Raw genomic sequence first — 16,081 nt, 5'->3', positions numbered from 1 at the left:
TCCAGACCCTGCAGTACAGACTCACACGAGGCACATGCTGAAGTCAAGGTCACTCAGGACCTGCACCTTTATTTCACAGCTCTCGAATGCCACACTTGCCTGAGACCTGTCTTTATATACCTGTGTGGAACAGGTATGCAGTGTCTCCTGCAAGCGCACCCCTGGTGGTAAGGTATTCTTGTGATTACAGGTCATAATTAGTTACAGTCATGTATAGCATGGTAAGATACAGTTATGTACAGTAATGTGAGATACATGACAAACCCCAATCACTGACACAAACATGACACGAACAAGGTATCAGCACCACCTCAAAACTACTTTTGTGGCTGTTCGTATAATGTGCTGACATTGGAACTGTCAGTGGCTATGCAGAAGCAGCACTCTAGACAGTATTGTTGTGTATGCAATAACTCGATAGACTGAATACTGTAAACTAACACAGGTACAAACCTGGCTCTACTTTATTAGGACCCAAAGTGATTACAATACATGATGGCTGGTCTTTTATACCTGGGCCGCGCACACGTGCGTACAGCCCAATGATCTCCGACAGTGGCGCCACCTGGTGGCTAGTAAACCCAAGCATACATACATGACAATTGTAATGGCAATTTCAGAAGTGAGTAGAATGTATATCAGGGAAGGGCTATACAAAGCCTTAGTTAGACCACACCTACAGTACATTGTTCAGTTCGAGACATCACACCCTAGGAAGGATATACTAGCCTTGGAGGGAGTACAGCGTAGGTTTTCCAGAATGATACCTGGATCCAAGGGTTAAATTATGAGGAGAGGTTGCATAACATAAGAAATAGCAGCAGGAGTCGGCCATTTGGCCCCTCAAGCCTGCTCTGCAATTCAATAAGATCATGGCTAATCTGATCTTGGCCTCAACTCCACTTCTCTGCCCGCTCCCCATAACTCTTGACTCCCTTATCATTCTCCACCTTAAATATATTCAATGACCCAGCCTCCAACGTTCTCTGGGGCAGAGAATTCCAAAGATTCACGGCCCTCAGAGAAGAAATTCCTCATTTCCATTTTAAATGGCCAACCCCTTATTCTGAAACTATGCCCCCTAGTTCTAGATTCCCCCACGAGGGGAAACATCTTTGCATCTACCCTGTCAAGCCCCCTTAGAATCTTATACGTTTCAATAAGATCACCTCTCATTCTTCTAAACTCCAATGAGTATAGGCCCAACCTCTCAACCTTTCTTCTTAAGACAACCCCTTCATCTCAAGAATCAACCTCGTGAACCTTCTCTGAACTGCGTCCAATGCAAGTATATCCTTCCTTAAATAAGGAGACCAAAACTCGGTACTCCAGGTGTGGTCTCACCAATGCCCTGTATAATTGTAGTTGGACTTCCCTGCTTTTATACTCTATCCCCCTTGCAATAAAGGCCAACATTCCATTTGCCTTCCTGATTACTTACTGTACCTGCATGCCATGATATCAGCCATGATCTCATTGAATGGTGTACCAGACTTGATGGGCTAAATGGCCTACTCCTGTTTCTGTGTTCCAAGTGGCTCAATTTCCTCCCGGATTGTTTCTAAAAGCTTCCCACCACCGAGGTTAATTCTTTATTGCGCTTATTCGTGGCTAGCTTATATTTATGGCCCCTAGTGTTGGACTCCCCACAAATAAATACATTTTCTCGACCTTCTCAAACTCTGTCATAATTTTAATGGCACCTATGCTGTTCTTTTTTGCCAATTGAATAAATGAGTACCAGGAAACAAGTGGGTTTGCTCAGTAACTTGTTAAACACATTCATTTTGTTCCATTCACTGTCATATGAAGAAGTATGCGTAATCAAATCATGCCCGCAGATCTCTCTAGAAAATAAACGTCGCTAACATTCCCTCCAGGAGTTCACTCAGAGTCACTTGGGCTTGACTTCAATATAAACAGTATAAAGTTGAAACCATTTAACAGATCCGTACCAGAATAGGGAACACAGCCTCACGCAAGGTACATGAAGTGCAGAGTTCGTGCATGCCTGTGTATGGAGCAAGATGTGATATGGAGAGTGAAGCAAACATTTAAATAGCATTCATTTATACAAAGGTTACAATTGATGGGGCAAAGAGAATGTTATGATATGTACTCAGTGCTTTTCCCTGCAGGTGCCTCAGAGGACAGATCAAAACACAGAGGCTTCAGAAATGAGTGCTGGAATTCCTGGCATGTGGGGCAACTGGGGGCCGTGGTCAGCGTGTTCACGAACATGTGGGAATGGAGTAAAAGAGCAGACCAGGCCCTGCCTTCCAATAACAGCTTCTTACCAGAAAGAGATCACTTTTCCAAGAAGCGGACCCTTCTTTTCATCATCTGACCGGTCAATCTCTCACGGTTTTCCTAATCATCAGGAAGAAAGCAGGAATCTATACTCTGGCCGCGTTGTCTCTGCTCTTCGACCTTCAATTCCACTGCACAGGAGCGAGGATCAGGTCAGACCAGGGCTTCAGCCATCAGCTTCACTCAGCAGGAATGAAAGCCAGTTTAGCCAAGGAATTTTAAGAGGGAGCAGGCGGTCTTTGTCACAAGGACAGGGTGCTAAGCTGGAGAGGAGGTAGGCTGTGCTCTTGTTCTGCTTTGGTACACGTAGATCTTACTTAAGTAAAGTATTCATTCATTCAGGATTACTAGCATTTAGATAGAGGATTCTAAGGCAATAATTGATCCTGTTTGGAGTTTCTATTCTGTCGATGTAACCCTTAATGATAAACAAGTCAATGATGTTTGCCTTTTGTTCTGTGCCAGAAAATTTCTGTTAATAAAATAAAGATGATAAAGAGTGGCTGAGGGAGAGATCAGTATCAGATTGTCACTAACTCCACAGTCCTATCTCCTGCTTTGTACTCATCCAACGAGCTCGGCATTCACTGACAAACATGAGGAATATGTTGTGGGGTTTTGATGATAATTACAAGCAAAAAAGCTCCTTTTACCAGTGGATTAGTTACAGAGGAGAGTTTTGGAGACAGCCCATCAGCGTTTAGGAGAATTTTGGAAGAACTTTTTTTAAAATTGAGAAACACCAGTAAAAAGGGGCCAGGCCTAAAGTGCAGAATAACAAGACAACGAAAACAGGAAATGTGACAAATAAAGTCATGAAAACTCAGAGTTATAACTCGGTTATGATTGAATTTGTATCCACATAAAGACAGCTTTTAAGTTTACAAGATATACCTCAGCAGTGCAGTCTGTGGCTCGGATACAATAATGGGCTCAATTTCCCCCTAAGCTGTTTTTGGGTGTACTTGAAGAGTTACGCCTGCTTTTTTGGGGCCCAAGAACGCCAAAAAAAAATCATCCAAGTTTCCTCGTTTGAATTCTTAATTTAGGCGCCGCCTAACCTGTCATTTAGTTTTGGGGGTGGAGCCCAAGATCGGCGGCAAAAAGATCAGGTTGCCACGGTAACCAGGGACACAATGCGGAGTCAAGCTGGAAAGTGAAACATACAACAGCCAGCTCGCAACAACCTGAACACGCCCCTTACACACTGCAGCAATGTACCGCCATTAAACTATTAAAGTGTAGTCACAAAAGTCTGTCTCGCCCTCCCCCACCTTCCCCCCCCCCCCCCCCCCCCCAGTCCCCGCTCCTATCCCAGTCTGAAGGCCTCCCTCCTGGTCCCCGCTCCTATCCCCAGCTGAACAGCCTCCCCTCCCCCCCCCAGTCCCCGCACCTATCCCAGTCTGAAGGCCTCCCTCCTGGTCCCCGCTCCTATCCCAGTCTGAAGGCCTCCCTCCTGGTCCCCGCTCCTATTCCTGGCCGAACGGCCTCCCTCCCGTTCCTGACTTCTATCCCAGTCTGAATGGCCTCCCTCTCCCGGTCCCCGCTCCTAACTATGCCCGAAAGGCTTCCCCCCACTCTCTCCCACCTCTCCGCTGCTGCTGTCCGAGCCCTGGAACTGTATCTGCTGTGCTGATTTACTTACCTGTGCCAATTTTTTAAATTCTCCAGATGGTTTTTCCACAGAGGCCACATTTGCCGTCCTGAGAAGGATTGGAGTAAATCAGTGCTGGCCAAACTTGCTTAAATGGCCAGAATTGGCGCAGCTGACAAGTTACACCCCCATGACAGAAAAAAAACATTAACCTAAAAAATTGTAACTAACTGAATTATGCTGGCGCACATTGTTTGGGGAAACTTGTATTTTTTAAACTTAGGCCAAAAAACGGCGCAAATCACGGGAAAATTGAGCCCAATGTGTGGAAGCTCATAACTGGCAAGGATGGGAGTAAAGTTTAAAATAAGTGTCAAATATTTCTATATGTAGATGGTAGTTTTAGAATATATGGGGGTGCATGTAGACAAATCTTTGAAGATGACAGAACAAGTTGAAAAGGATATTTAAAAAAAGCATATGGGATCCTTGGCTTTACAAATAAAGGCATAGAATACAAAAGCATGGAAGTTATACTAAACCTTTATAAAATACTGGTTAGGCTTCAGCTGGAGTATTGTGTTCACTCTGGGTACAGCACTCCAGGAGGGACGCGAGGCTTTGCAGAGGGTGCAGAAGAGAAGACACTTACAGGTGCAGCGTCCAAAATCCGGAGTTCCAGAATCCGGACACTGGGCCGATCCGTGGCGGGGTCGTCCGGAAACCGGATTTCCCCCGCCTCGGCGACCCGACCTTGCCCCGGCCCTCGGCTGCCCAACCTCGCCCCCTTGCCTCAGCTGCCCAACCCTACCTACCTCGGCCCAGTCAAAGATGTTCCGGATTCCGGGTATTTCCGGATTTTGGAACGGCCTCGGTCCCGAGCTTTACGGATTTTGGACCTGTACCAGAATAGCCCCACGGATTAGCTGGGGTTGTTCTCCTTTAAACAGAGAAGGTTAAGGGGAGATTTAATCGGTGTTCAAAGTCATGAAGGGTTTTGAAAGAGTAAATAAGGAGAAACAGTTTCCAGTGGTAGAAGGGTTAGTAACCAGAGGACACGGATTTAAGGTGATTGGCAAAAGAACCTGAGGCAACAGGAGGAAAACTTCATCCAGAGAATTGTTGTGAGCTAGAACGTACTGTCTGAAGGGCGGTGGAAGTGGTGGTAACATTCAAAAGAGAATTGGAAGGGGAAAAAACTGGAGGGATATCAGGAAAGGGCAGGGGAATGGGATTAATTGGATAACTATCAAAGATCCAGCACAGTATAACAGGCTGAATGGCCCCCTTTGTGCTGCATCATTCCATAATATATCACACATGTGACAGGGTCTCGGCAGTATTGTTCTGATTAGACTATAGTCATTCACACCTGTCACAGTGTTGCAATGATATAAAATCAGAAAATGCAGGAAATAATCTGAGAGAAAAACAGAATTTACATTTCAGGTCAATGGCCTTTCATCAGAATTGGAAGATGTTAGAGATGGACAGCTTTTAAACAAGTGCAGAACCAGGAGTAAGGAGGACAGAAAAGATCAAAAGGGAAAGTCTGTGATAGGGTCAAGAGCAGGAGTGATAAAATGACAAAAGTGATAATGGTGCAAGGTAAAAGGGGAATAAGACAAGTGGAAACAAAAGATAGATCAAGAGGAGCTGTTATTGGTTACAGAATAGGAGGAGAAGGAAACTGGGACAATCTGGCATAGATGGGAAGGTTCCCATGGCCTAGAAATATGGTGGAAGAAAGGTGGGTAACGCCCAGGAGTACAGACCACCCCACTGGCCATGTACCGATAGGAGATCCCCACACCTCCACTTCCAGTGGCTCTGGTGCAGCTATCCTCCATTACCTGCTGTTCCTTCAGCTTGTGTTGAGCTTCGTTGGAACATTGGAGGATGGCTGGACTAAAGAGAAAAAGGATAGGGACTTGATGAAGGCACCCAACAAAAGGTTAAAACTTATTTTCATTTTAAGATGTTGATTGATTTCTCTCTCTTTCCAGTATTGTGTGTTTTAATTTTAGTGTTACCCATTTACAAATATTTATTCGTGTTTAGCAGTATTATGTTTGAAGAACATAAGAAATAGGAGCAGGTGTTCGGCCCCTCAAGCCTGATCCGCCATTCAATAAGATCATGGCTGATCGTTGACCTCAACTCCACTTTCCTGCCCGATCTTCATATCCCTTGATTCAGTCTATCTATAGTCCTTTGCAGACGCTTTGTGTTCTCTCACAGCTTATTGTCCCACCTAGCTTTGTATCATCAGCAAACTTGGATACATTACACTCTGTCCCTTCATCAAAGTCATTAATATAACTGAGGCCCCAGCACTGATCCTTGCGGCACCCCATTAGTTACAGCCTGCCAACCTGTAAATAGAAACATAGAAAATAGGTGCAGGAGTAGACCATTCGGCCCTTCGAGCCTGCACCACCATTCAATGAGTTCATGGCTGATCATTCCCTCAGTATCCATTTCATGCTTTCTCTCCATGGCCCTTGATCCCCTTAGCCGTAAGAACATAATAAGAACATAAGAATTAGGAACAGGAGTAGGCCATCCAGCCCCTCGAGCCTGCTCCGCCATTCAACAAGATCGCGGATGATCTGCCCGTGGACTCAGCTCCACTTACCCACCCGCTCCCCGTAACCCTTAATTCCCTTATTGGTTAAAAATCTATCTATCTGTGATTTGAATACATTCAATGAGCTCGGCCTCAACTGCTTCCTTGGGCAGAGAATTCCACAGATTCACAACCCTCTGGGAGAAGAAATTCCTTCTCAACTCGGTTTTAAATTGGCTCCCCCTTATTTTGAGGCTGTGCCCCCTAGTTCTAGTCTCCCCGACCAGTGGAAACAACCTCTCTGCCTCTATCTTGTCTATCCCTTTCATTATTTTAAATGTTTCTATAAGATCACCCCTCATCCTTCTGAACTCCAAGGAGTAAAGACCCAGTCTACTTAATCTATCATCATAAGGTAACCCCCTTATCTCCGGAATCAGCCTAGTGAATCGTCTCTGTACCCCCTCCAAAGCTAGTATATCCTTCCTTAAGTAAGGTGATCAAAACTGCACGCAGTACTCCAGGTGCGGCCTCACCAATACCCTGTACAGTTGCATGAAATGATAAAATGATCCGTTTATCCCTACTCTCTCTTTCTGTCCAATCCTCTATCCATGCTAATATATTACCTCCAATCCTATGACACAGTTTAAAATTCTGACGGGTTTAGACAGGTTAGATGCAGGAAGAATGTTCCCAATGTTGGGGAAGTCCAGAACCAGGGGTCACAGTCTAAGGATAAGGGGTAAGCCATTTAGGACCGAGATGAGGAGAAACTTCTTCACCCAGAGAGTGGTGAACCTGTGGAATTCTCTTTCACAGAAAGTTGTTGAGGCCAATTCACTAAATATATTCAAAAAGGAGTTAGATGAAGTCCTTACTACTAGGGGGATCAAGGGGTATGGCGAGAAAGCAGGAATGGGGTACTGAAGTTGCATGTTCAGCCATGAACTCATTGAATGGCGGTGCAGGCTCGAAGGGCCAAATGGCCTACTCCTGCACCTATTTTCTATGTTTCTATGTTACCCTATCTTATATAGTAACCTTGTATGTGGCGTCTTATCGAATGCCTTTTTGAAATCCAATATACTACATCCACTGGTTCCCCTTTATCTACCCTGCTAGTTACATCCTCAAAAAACTCAAATAAATTTTTCAAATACAACTTCCCTTTCATAAAACCATATTGACTCTGCCTAATCATGTTATGATTATCTAAGTGCCCTGATACCACTTCCTTAACAATGGATTCCAGTATTTTCCTGATGACTGATGTCAGGCTAACTAACCTGTCGTTCCCTGTTTTCTCTCTCCCTTCTTTCTTGAATAGTGCAGCAGTGGATTGGAACTCAGAACATGCAGTGCCGCGCCTGATCTAAGTCCAGAACAAATCAATTTTCTTTCGACACAAAGGGCCAAAATAATCTGATCTGAGTTTTCTGGAGAGGCTGGAATTTGTCACTCCTTTCTATGCTGTAGAAATAGATTTATATTTAATATCAATTCGTACAACTCCTGAGTGGATGAACTATTACACTTGGCAGTTCCTACTCCAAGTCTCTCAATTTCTGTTCCATTTTTAAACTGTTTCTATTTTCACACAATGAATAGTGCAAAGAGGTTTAACATAAAAATTTGAAACAAAAAGCAAAAAATGGTGGATGTCTCTCTCTCTCTCTCTCTCTCTCCTTTCTTGAACAGCGGAGTTACATTCGCCACCTTCCAATCTGGTGGGACCGTTCTCGAATGTAGGGAATTTTGAAATATCAAACCAATGCACTCACGATCTCTGCAGTCACCTCTTTTAGAACCCTAGTGTTGTGTATGGAGAAAGAGTCAGACTGAACACTGTGAGCTCAAAGTAAAGTGTGACCTTAGTTTTTTATTGCAGGTCTCCAGAGTGCCTCTCCAACCTGTGAAGCCTCTTTAAATACCTGTGCTCCCAAGGGATTATGGGATCCCTTGGGACTTCAGGGGATGAGCCCTTTGGTGACTACAAGTTTACATATCTAACACCGAGGATGTAGGCCATCCAATCCAGGGGATTTGTCGGCTTTTAGTCCCATTAGTTTCTCTACTTATTAATTACATTAAGTTCCTCATCCTCATTAGACCCTTGGTTCCCCACCATTTTAGGTATGCTTTTTATGTCTTCGACAACAGAAACAAAATATTTGTTTAGCATTTCTGCCATTTCCTTATTCCCCGTAACAATTTCTCCTGCCGCAGCCTCTAAGGGACTTTTGCTACTCTTCCTTTTTACATACTTGTGAAAGCTCTTACAATCTGTTTTTATATTTCTTGCTAGATTTCTCTGTCTATTTTTTTCCCTTTTTATCAATTTTTTGGTCATCCTTTGCTGGTTTCTGAAACTCTCCCAATCCTCAGGCTTACTGCTATTCTTTGCAACACTATAAGCTTCTTTCAGTCTAATGCTATCCTTAACTACTTTAGTTAGCCACCGATGGATCACTTTTCCTGTGGAATTTGTGTTTCTCAATGGAATACATTTTTCTTGAGAATCAAGAAATGTTTCTTTAAATATCAACCACTGTTTATCTACTGCTATATCTTTTAATCTGTTTTTCCAATCTACCTCGACCAATTCGCCCTTCATACCTATGTAATTGGCTTTATTTAAGTTTATGACTCTAGTTTCAGACTGAGGCAAGTCACTCTCAAATGTAATGTGAAATTCTATCGTATTATGATCACTCTGCCCCAGAGGATCCTTTATTATGAGATTGCTAATTAACCCTGTCTCATTATACAATACAAGATCTAAAATAACCTGTTCCCTGGTTGGTTCCATGACGTATTGTTCTAGGAAACTGTCCCGAATGCATTCCATGAACTCATCCTCCACACTACCTTTACCAATTTGATTTGTCCAGTCTATATGAAGATTAAAGTCCCCCACGATTATTGCATTAACTTTGTTACAAACTCCCACTATTTCTTGATAAATGTTTTGTCCACTGTTATAGCCACTATTTGGGGACCTATATACTACTCCCACCAGTGTTTTTTTGCCCCTTGTTATTCCGTCCATACTGACTCTACTTCCTGATCTTCCGAGCCAAGATCCTTTCCAGGTCCTGATCTATCAACTCAAAGGTGGACCAGAACAGCTCCTACAAAATGCCTTAACCTTGTCTCACCAGTGTTGAATTTTTTGTACCTGAGTTAGCCACCCTTTGGCTCCCTCTGTCATCTCAATAACAACAACTTTTATTTACATAGAGCCTTTAAAGTAGTGAAACGTCCGAAGGTACATCACAGGAGTGTTATCAGCTACAAATTTTGACACTGAATCGCACAAGTAGAAATTAGCGCAGGTGACCGAAAGTTTGGTTAAAGAGGTATGTTTTAAGGAGCATCTTGAAGGAGGAAAGAGAGGTCGCAAGGCGGAGAAGTATAGGCAGGAAATTCCAGAGCTTGGGGCCTAGGCTACAGAAGGCACGGCCACCAATGGTTGAGTGATTATAATCAGGGATGCTCAAGAAGGCAGAATTAGAGGAGCGCACACATCTCGAGGGGTTGTGGAGCTGGAGGAGATTACAGAGATAGGGAGGGGCAAGGCATGGAGGGATTTGAAAATCAGGATGAGAATTTTGAAATCGAGGCATTGCTTAACCGGAAGCCAATGTAGGTCAGTGAGCACAGGGGTGATGGGTGAGTGGGACTTGGTGTGAGTTAGGACACAGGCAGCCGAGTTTTGGATCACCTCTAGTTTACGTAGGGTAGAATGTTGTAGAATGCAGTATCTCCAAATTTGCGGATGACACTAAGTTGGGTGGCAGTGTGAGCTGCGAGGAGGATGCTACGAGGCTGCAGAGTGACTTGGATAGGTTAGGTGAGTGGGCAAATGCATGGCAGATGAAGTATAATGTGGATAAATGTGAGGTTATCCACTTTGGTGGTAAAAACAGAGAGACAGACTATTATCTGAACGGTGACAGATTAGGAAAAGGGGAGGTGCAACGAGACCTGGGTGTCATGGTACATCAGTCATTGAAGGTTGGCATGCAGGTACAGCAGGCGGTTAAGAAAGCAAATGGCATGTTGGCCTTCATAGCGAGGGGATTTGAGTACAGGGGCAGGGAGGTGTTGCTACAGTTGTACAGGGCCTTGGTGAGGCCACACTGGAGTATTGTGTACAGTTTTGGTCTCCTAACTTGAGGAAGGACATTCTTGCTATTGAGGGAGTGCAGCGAAGGTTCACCAGACTGATTCCTGGGATGGCGGGACAGACATATCAAGAAAGACTGGATCAACTGGGCTTGTATTCACTGGAGTTCAGAAGAATGAGAGGGGATCTCATAGAAATGTTTAAAATTCTGACTGGTTTAGACAGGTTAGATGCAGGAAGAATGTTCCCAATGTTGGGGAAGTCCAGAACCAGGGGTCACAGTCTAAGGATAAGGGGTAAGCCATTTAGGACCGAGCTGAGGAGAAACTTCTTCACCCAGAGAGTGGTGAACCTGTGGAATTCTCTACCATAGAAAGTTGTTGAGGCCAATTCACTAAATATATTCAAAAAGGAGTTAGATGAAGTCCTTACTACTAGGGGGATCAAGGGGTATGGCGAGAAAGCAGGAATGGGATACTGAAGTTGCATGTTCAGCCATGAACTCATTGAATGGCGGTGCAGGCTCGAAGGGCCAAATGGCCTACTCCTGCACCTATTTTCTATGTTTTCTATGTTGGAGGCCAGCCAGGAGTGTGTTGGAATAGTCAAATCTGAGGTAACTAAGGCATGGATGAGCTGAGGCAAGGGTGGAGACAGGCGAAGTTATGGGGGTGCAAACAAGCGGTCTTAGTTATGCTGCGATATGTGGTCGAAAGCTCATTTCAGGGTCAAATATGACACCAAGGTTGCGAACAGTCTGGTTCAGCCTCAGACAGAAGTTGGGGAGAGGGATGGAGTCAGTGGCTCGGGAACGGAGTTTGTGACGGAGACCGATAACAATGGCTTCAGTCTTCCCAATATTCAATTGGACAAAATTTCTGCACATCCAGAACTCGTACAAGCAGTCTAACAATTTAGAGACCATGGAGGCGTCACGAGAAGTGGTAATGAGGTACAGCTGGGTGTCATCAGCGTACATGTGGAACAGTTAGTGTCAACTCAACATTGTTTTCAATATGTTGACATTTATGGAGAGCTGAAGTAGGGAAGCTGCCTTTTCTGAAATGCTTCACCACTTCCTTACTGTAAATACAGATTTACCATTAAAATTAAACATGACATCAAATTGAACTGAAAATGCAGTGGTTCAACTGTGGCTAACAAGGGAAATTAGGGATGGTGTTAAATCCAAGGAAGAGGCATATAAATTGGCCAGAAAAAGCAGCAAACCTGAGGACTGGGAGAAATTTAGAATTCAGCAGAGGACAAAGGGTTTAATTAAGGGGGGGAAATAGAGTATGAGAGGAAGCTTACAGGGAACATAAAAACTGACTGCAAAAGCTTCTATAGACATGTGAAGAGAAAAAGATTAGTGAAGACAAATATAGGTCCTTTGCAGTCAGAATCAGGTGAATTTATAATTGGGAACAAAGAAATGGCAGACCAATTGAACAAATACTTTGGTTCTGTCTTCACTAAGGAAGACACAAATAACCTTCCGGAAATACTAAGGGATCGAGGGTCTAGCGAGAAGGAGGAACTGAAGGATATCCTTATTAGTCAGGAAATTGTTTTAGGGAAAATGATGGGATTGAAGGCTGATAAATCCCCAGGGCCTGATAGTCTGCATCCCAGAGTACTTAAGGAAGTGGCCCTAGAAATAGGGGATGCATTGGTGATCATTTTCCAACAGTCTATCGACTCTGGATCAGTTACTATGAACTGGAGAGTAGCGAATGTAACACCACTTTTTAAAAAAGGAGGGAGAGAGAAAACGAGTAATTATAGACCGGTTAGCCTGACATCAGTAGTGGGGAAAATATTGGAATCAATTATTAAAGATGAAATAGCAGCGTATTTGGAAAGCAGTGACAGGATCGGTCCAAGTCAGCATGGATTTATGAAAGGGAAATCATGCTTGACAAATCTTCTAGAACTTTTTGAGGATGTAACTAGTAGAGTGGACAAGGGACAACCAGTGAATGTGGACTTTCAAAAGGCTTTTGACAAGGTCCCACACAAGAGATTGGTGTGCAAAATTAAAGCACATGGTATTGGGGTAATGTATTGACGTGGATAGAGAACTGGTTGGCAGACAAGAAGCAGAGAGTCGGGATAAATGGGTCCTTTACAGAATGGCAGGCAGTGACTAGTGGGGTGCCGCAGAGCTCAGTGCTGGGACCCCAGCTCTTTACAATATACATTAATGATTTGGATGAAGGAATTGAGAGTAATATCTCCAAGTTTGCAGATGACACTAAGCTGGGTGGCGGTGTGAGCTGTGAGGAGGACACTAAGAGGCTGCAGGATGACTTGGACAGGTTAGGTGAGTGGGCAAATGCATGGCAGATGCAGTATAATGTGGGTAAATGTGAGGTTATCCACTTTGGTGGCAAAATATTATCTGAATGGCGGCAGATTAGGAAAAGGTGAGGTGCAACGAGACCTGGGTGTCATGGTTCATCAGTCATTGAAAGTTGGCATACAGGTACAGTAGGCGGTGAAGAAAGCAAATGGCATGTTGGACTTCACAGCTAGGGGATTTGAGTATAGGAGCAAGGAGGTCTTACTGCAGTTGTACAGGGCCTTAGTGAGGCCTCACCTGGAATATTGTGTTCAGTTTTGGTCTCCTAATCTGAGGAAGGACGTTCTTGCTATTGAGAGAGTGCAGCGAAGGTTCACCAGACTGATTCCCAGGATGACTTATGAGGAGAGACTGGATCGACTGGGCCTGTATTCACTGGAGTTTAGAAGAATGAGAGGGGATCTCATAGAAACGCACAAAATTCTGACGGGACTGGACAGGTTAAATGCAGGAAGAATGTTCCCTATGTTGGGTAAGTCCAGAACCAGGGGTCACAGTTGAATGATAAGGGGTAAGCCATTTAGGATTGAGATGAGGAGAAACTTCTTCACTCCGAGAGTTGTTAACCTGTGGAATTCTCTACCGCAGAGAGTTGTTGATGCCAGTTCATTAGATATATTCAAGAGGGAGTTGGATATGGCCCTCACGGCTAAAGGGGTCAAGGAGTATGGAGAGAAAGCAGGAATGGGGTACTGAGGTGAATGATCAGCCATGATCTTATTGAATGGTGCTTCAGGCTTGAAGGGCCAAATGGCCTACTCCTGCACCTATTTTCTATGTTTCTATGTTTGTATGTTCCATTTCATTAAAAACATCTCTCTTGTACCTGTGTTTGCTCGTCCCAAGTCCACAGACAGAATCTCCATGTAACAATGCCGATAGCCGTTACTCACCAACTGTGCAACTCTCATAATTTGTCTTTATTTTTGCCAGGTCTGGATCAAGAAGTTCTGTTGTACCCGGTAAATATGGATATGGAAGAGTGCCATACATATTACCGCTGCAGACTCACATAGGACAGCTGTCACAACAAACAAAGAGACAAAGGCGGCAGAGACTTGGAGACCATGGGCATACTCGGGACCGAAAACCAGCTGCCTCCAACCAACAGCTCAATCTTTATCAGGGTGGCTTCCAGGCCCAGCTTCGGTCACAGACCTCCAGTTCCCCGAATCGCCAGACGCCCTCTCACCACCCACACACCTTTCACTCTCCAGCCCTCTATCCCAATGCTGATTCATCTGGGCTTTCCATCCGAGCGATCCAGAGACAACAGGAGAAGGCAGAGCATCCAAACAGCATCAGCTGCACGGGGGCGTACCGACAGTACAGGCTGTGTCACCTGGAGGTAAGTACTTGGCTCAGCTCCTGCTTACACCGAGCCCTGACACCAACCAAGCGACTGACCCTTCACTCACTGACCCACCGGCTGACCCTCACTGACCCCTCACTGACTGACTGACCCTCACTAACCCACTGACCGAGCCTCTCACTCTCACAGGACAGCTGTCACAACAAGCAAAGAGGCAAAGGCAGCACTCCCTCCCACACTCACTCACTCGCACTCACTCACTCCCACACTTACTCGCTCGCCCGCACACTCGCTCGCTCCCCCACAGCAGTCCGCGGATTGAGCGATGCGATGTCTTCAGGTAACGGGGAGATTTTATTGATGGGGCATGGTGTGAAGCACGTGCCTCTCTCTCAACTTAAACCATTGTAAAGAAAATCATTTTGTCATAATAGGTAAGAAATTAAAGTGGGTTTAAAAAGATAGTGTGAGATGGTGCACTGAATTTCCAAGCACAGTATTGGGTAAAGGAGGGTGGAGATTAACCAATGCCTCAGTTTCTCCATCTCACACATCCAGTATCTGTCATTCTCACACTCTGGAGCTGTCGCTCGCTTATCCCCAATGCCCACTTCACTCCTTCACTCTCACTATTTCTCCCTCACACTCTCACTGTCCCAGTCTTCCTCCGCATCTCACGCTCTTACACCCTCACACTCTGACTATCTCACTCTCACTCCCTCACACTCTGACTATCTCATGCTCTTACACCCTCACACTGACTATCTCACTCCCATTCCCTCACAAGCTGACTATCTCACTCTCACTCCCTCACACTCTAACGATCTCACTCTCACTCCCTCACAAGCTGACTATCTCACTCTCTCTCCCTCACACTCTGTCTCACTCTCACACCCTCACACTCTGACTATCTCACTCTCACACCCTCACACTCTGACTATCTCATTCTCACTCATGCCCCCTCACTATCTTACTGACCTCCTACCTCACATTCTCACTCTTACTCCCTCACACTTCCGAGATCACTCCCTTACACTCTCACAACCTTGCCACATGCATGATCTGCTGTTAAAGTTGATGCTCAGCCCTTCTAATGTGACTTCTTTCCCAAACAAAACATTTCACAAAGAGTGTTCTTTAAGGTCTTGACGTTTTGTGATTGTGTGCATGTGAGCAACACTGAAAAATGAAAATACACTGTTAAATCACCTAGTCTGGGCCTTGATGTTTCTCTCTTTGTCCCTTACATTCCTGCTGTATATTTATGAGTTGAAGCCAAATTGGATAGAGCTTGTTGAATTGAACACTTTTCTGCCTCAGTATAATTTGGGTCTTGTGCCAGTATTTAGACATGACTCAAATTGAAATACCATTTTATAAATTTCTTGTTATTTTTGGCTTATGTTCCCAACTTCAGCATGGTTGTTCTAGCCAAGTATGGAAGGTTAATCTAGCAGATGATAGTGATGGGAAAGAATCTTCTGATTTTACTAAGTCATCCTGGCACATCCAGGTGCTTCAATATTTGATATAAGTCGACCAACAACTGCTGCTGACAGATCCAGAGTTGTTGAAAAGCAATTATCTGTGCCTGCAAGTGGGTTCATGGTAAATGCAGGCACAGTTAGATAGTCATTTTACATCTCGGGTTTGTGGCCTATTGTACTGGAGTCAGATCGTAACATCGGGGGAATAATTTGTGTTCGCCAGCAAAGTTGCTGGTCTCACCGGGCATTGGAAATGGCCACAACACTAATTGAGCAACACTGATCTGGGGGGCATGGAGATCATCATCATAG

The 16,081-nt window shown here is 44.5% G+C and overlaps 1 protein-coding gene across 3 annotated transcripts in view; it reads left to right on the top strand.

Moving 5' to 3' along the window:
* Positions 1-16,081, top strand: part of LOC139234017 (thrombospondin type-1 domain-containing protein 4-like) — a 343,337-nt gene that overhangs the window by 25,986 nt on the left and 301,270 nt on the right. For all 3 annotated transcript variants that reach the window (XM_070864853.1, XM_070864851.1, XM_070864852.1), the window contains 2 exons: positions 2,139-2,584; positions 13,904-14,318. In XM_070864853.1, coding sequence (XP_070720954.1) covers positions 2,139-2,584; positions 13,904-14,318 — 861 coding nt within the window. The remainder of the gene's footprint in view (positions 1-2,138; positions 2,585-13,903; positions 14,319-16,081) is intronic.

This window comes from Pristiophorus japonicus, chromosome 21 (genome assembly GCF_044704955.1).
Source record: "Pristiophorus japonicus isolate sPriJap1 chromosome 21, sPriJap1.hap1, whole genome shotgun sequence".
Classification (NCBI taxonomy): Eukaryota; Metazoa; Chordata; class Chondrichthyes; family Pristiophoridae; genus Pristiophorus; species Pristiophorus japonicus.
Note: the sequence above shows the minus strand (reverse complement) of the source record. Positions and strands in the feature narration are given on the sequence as shown.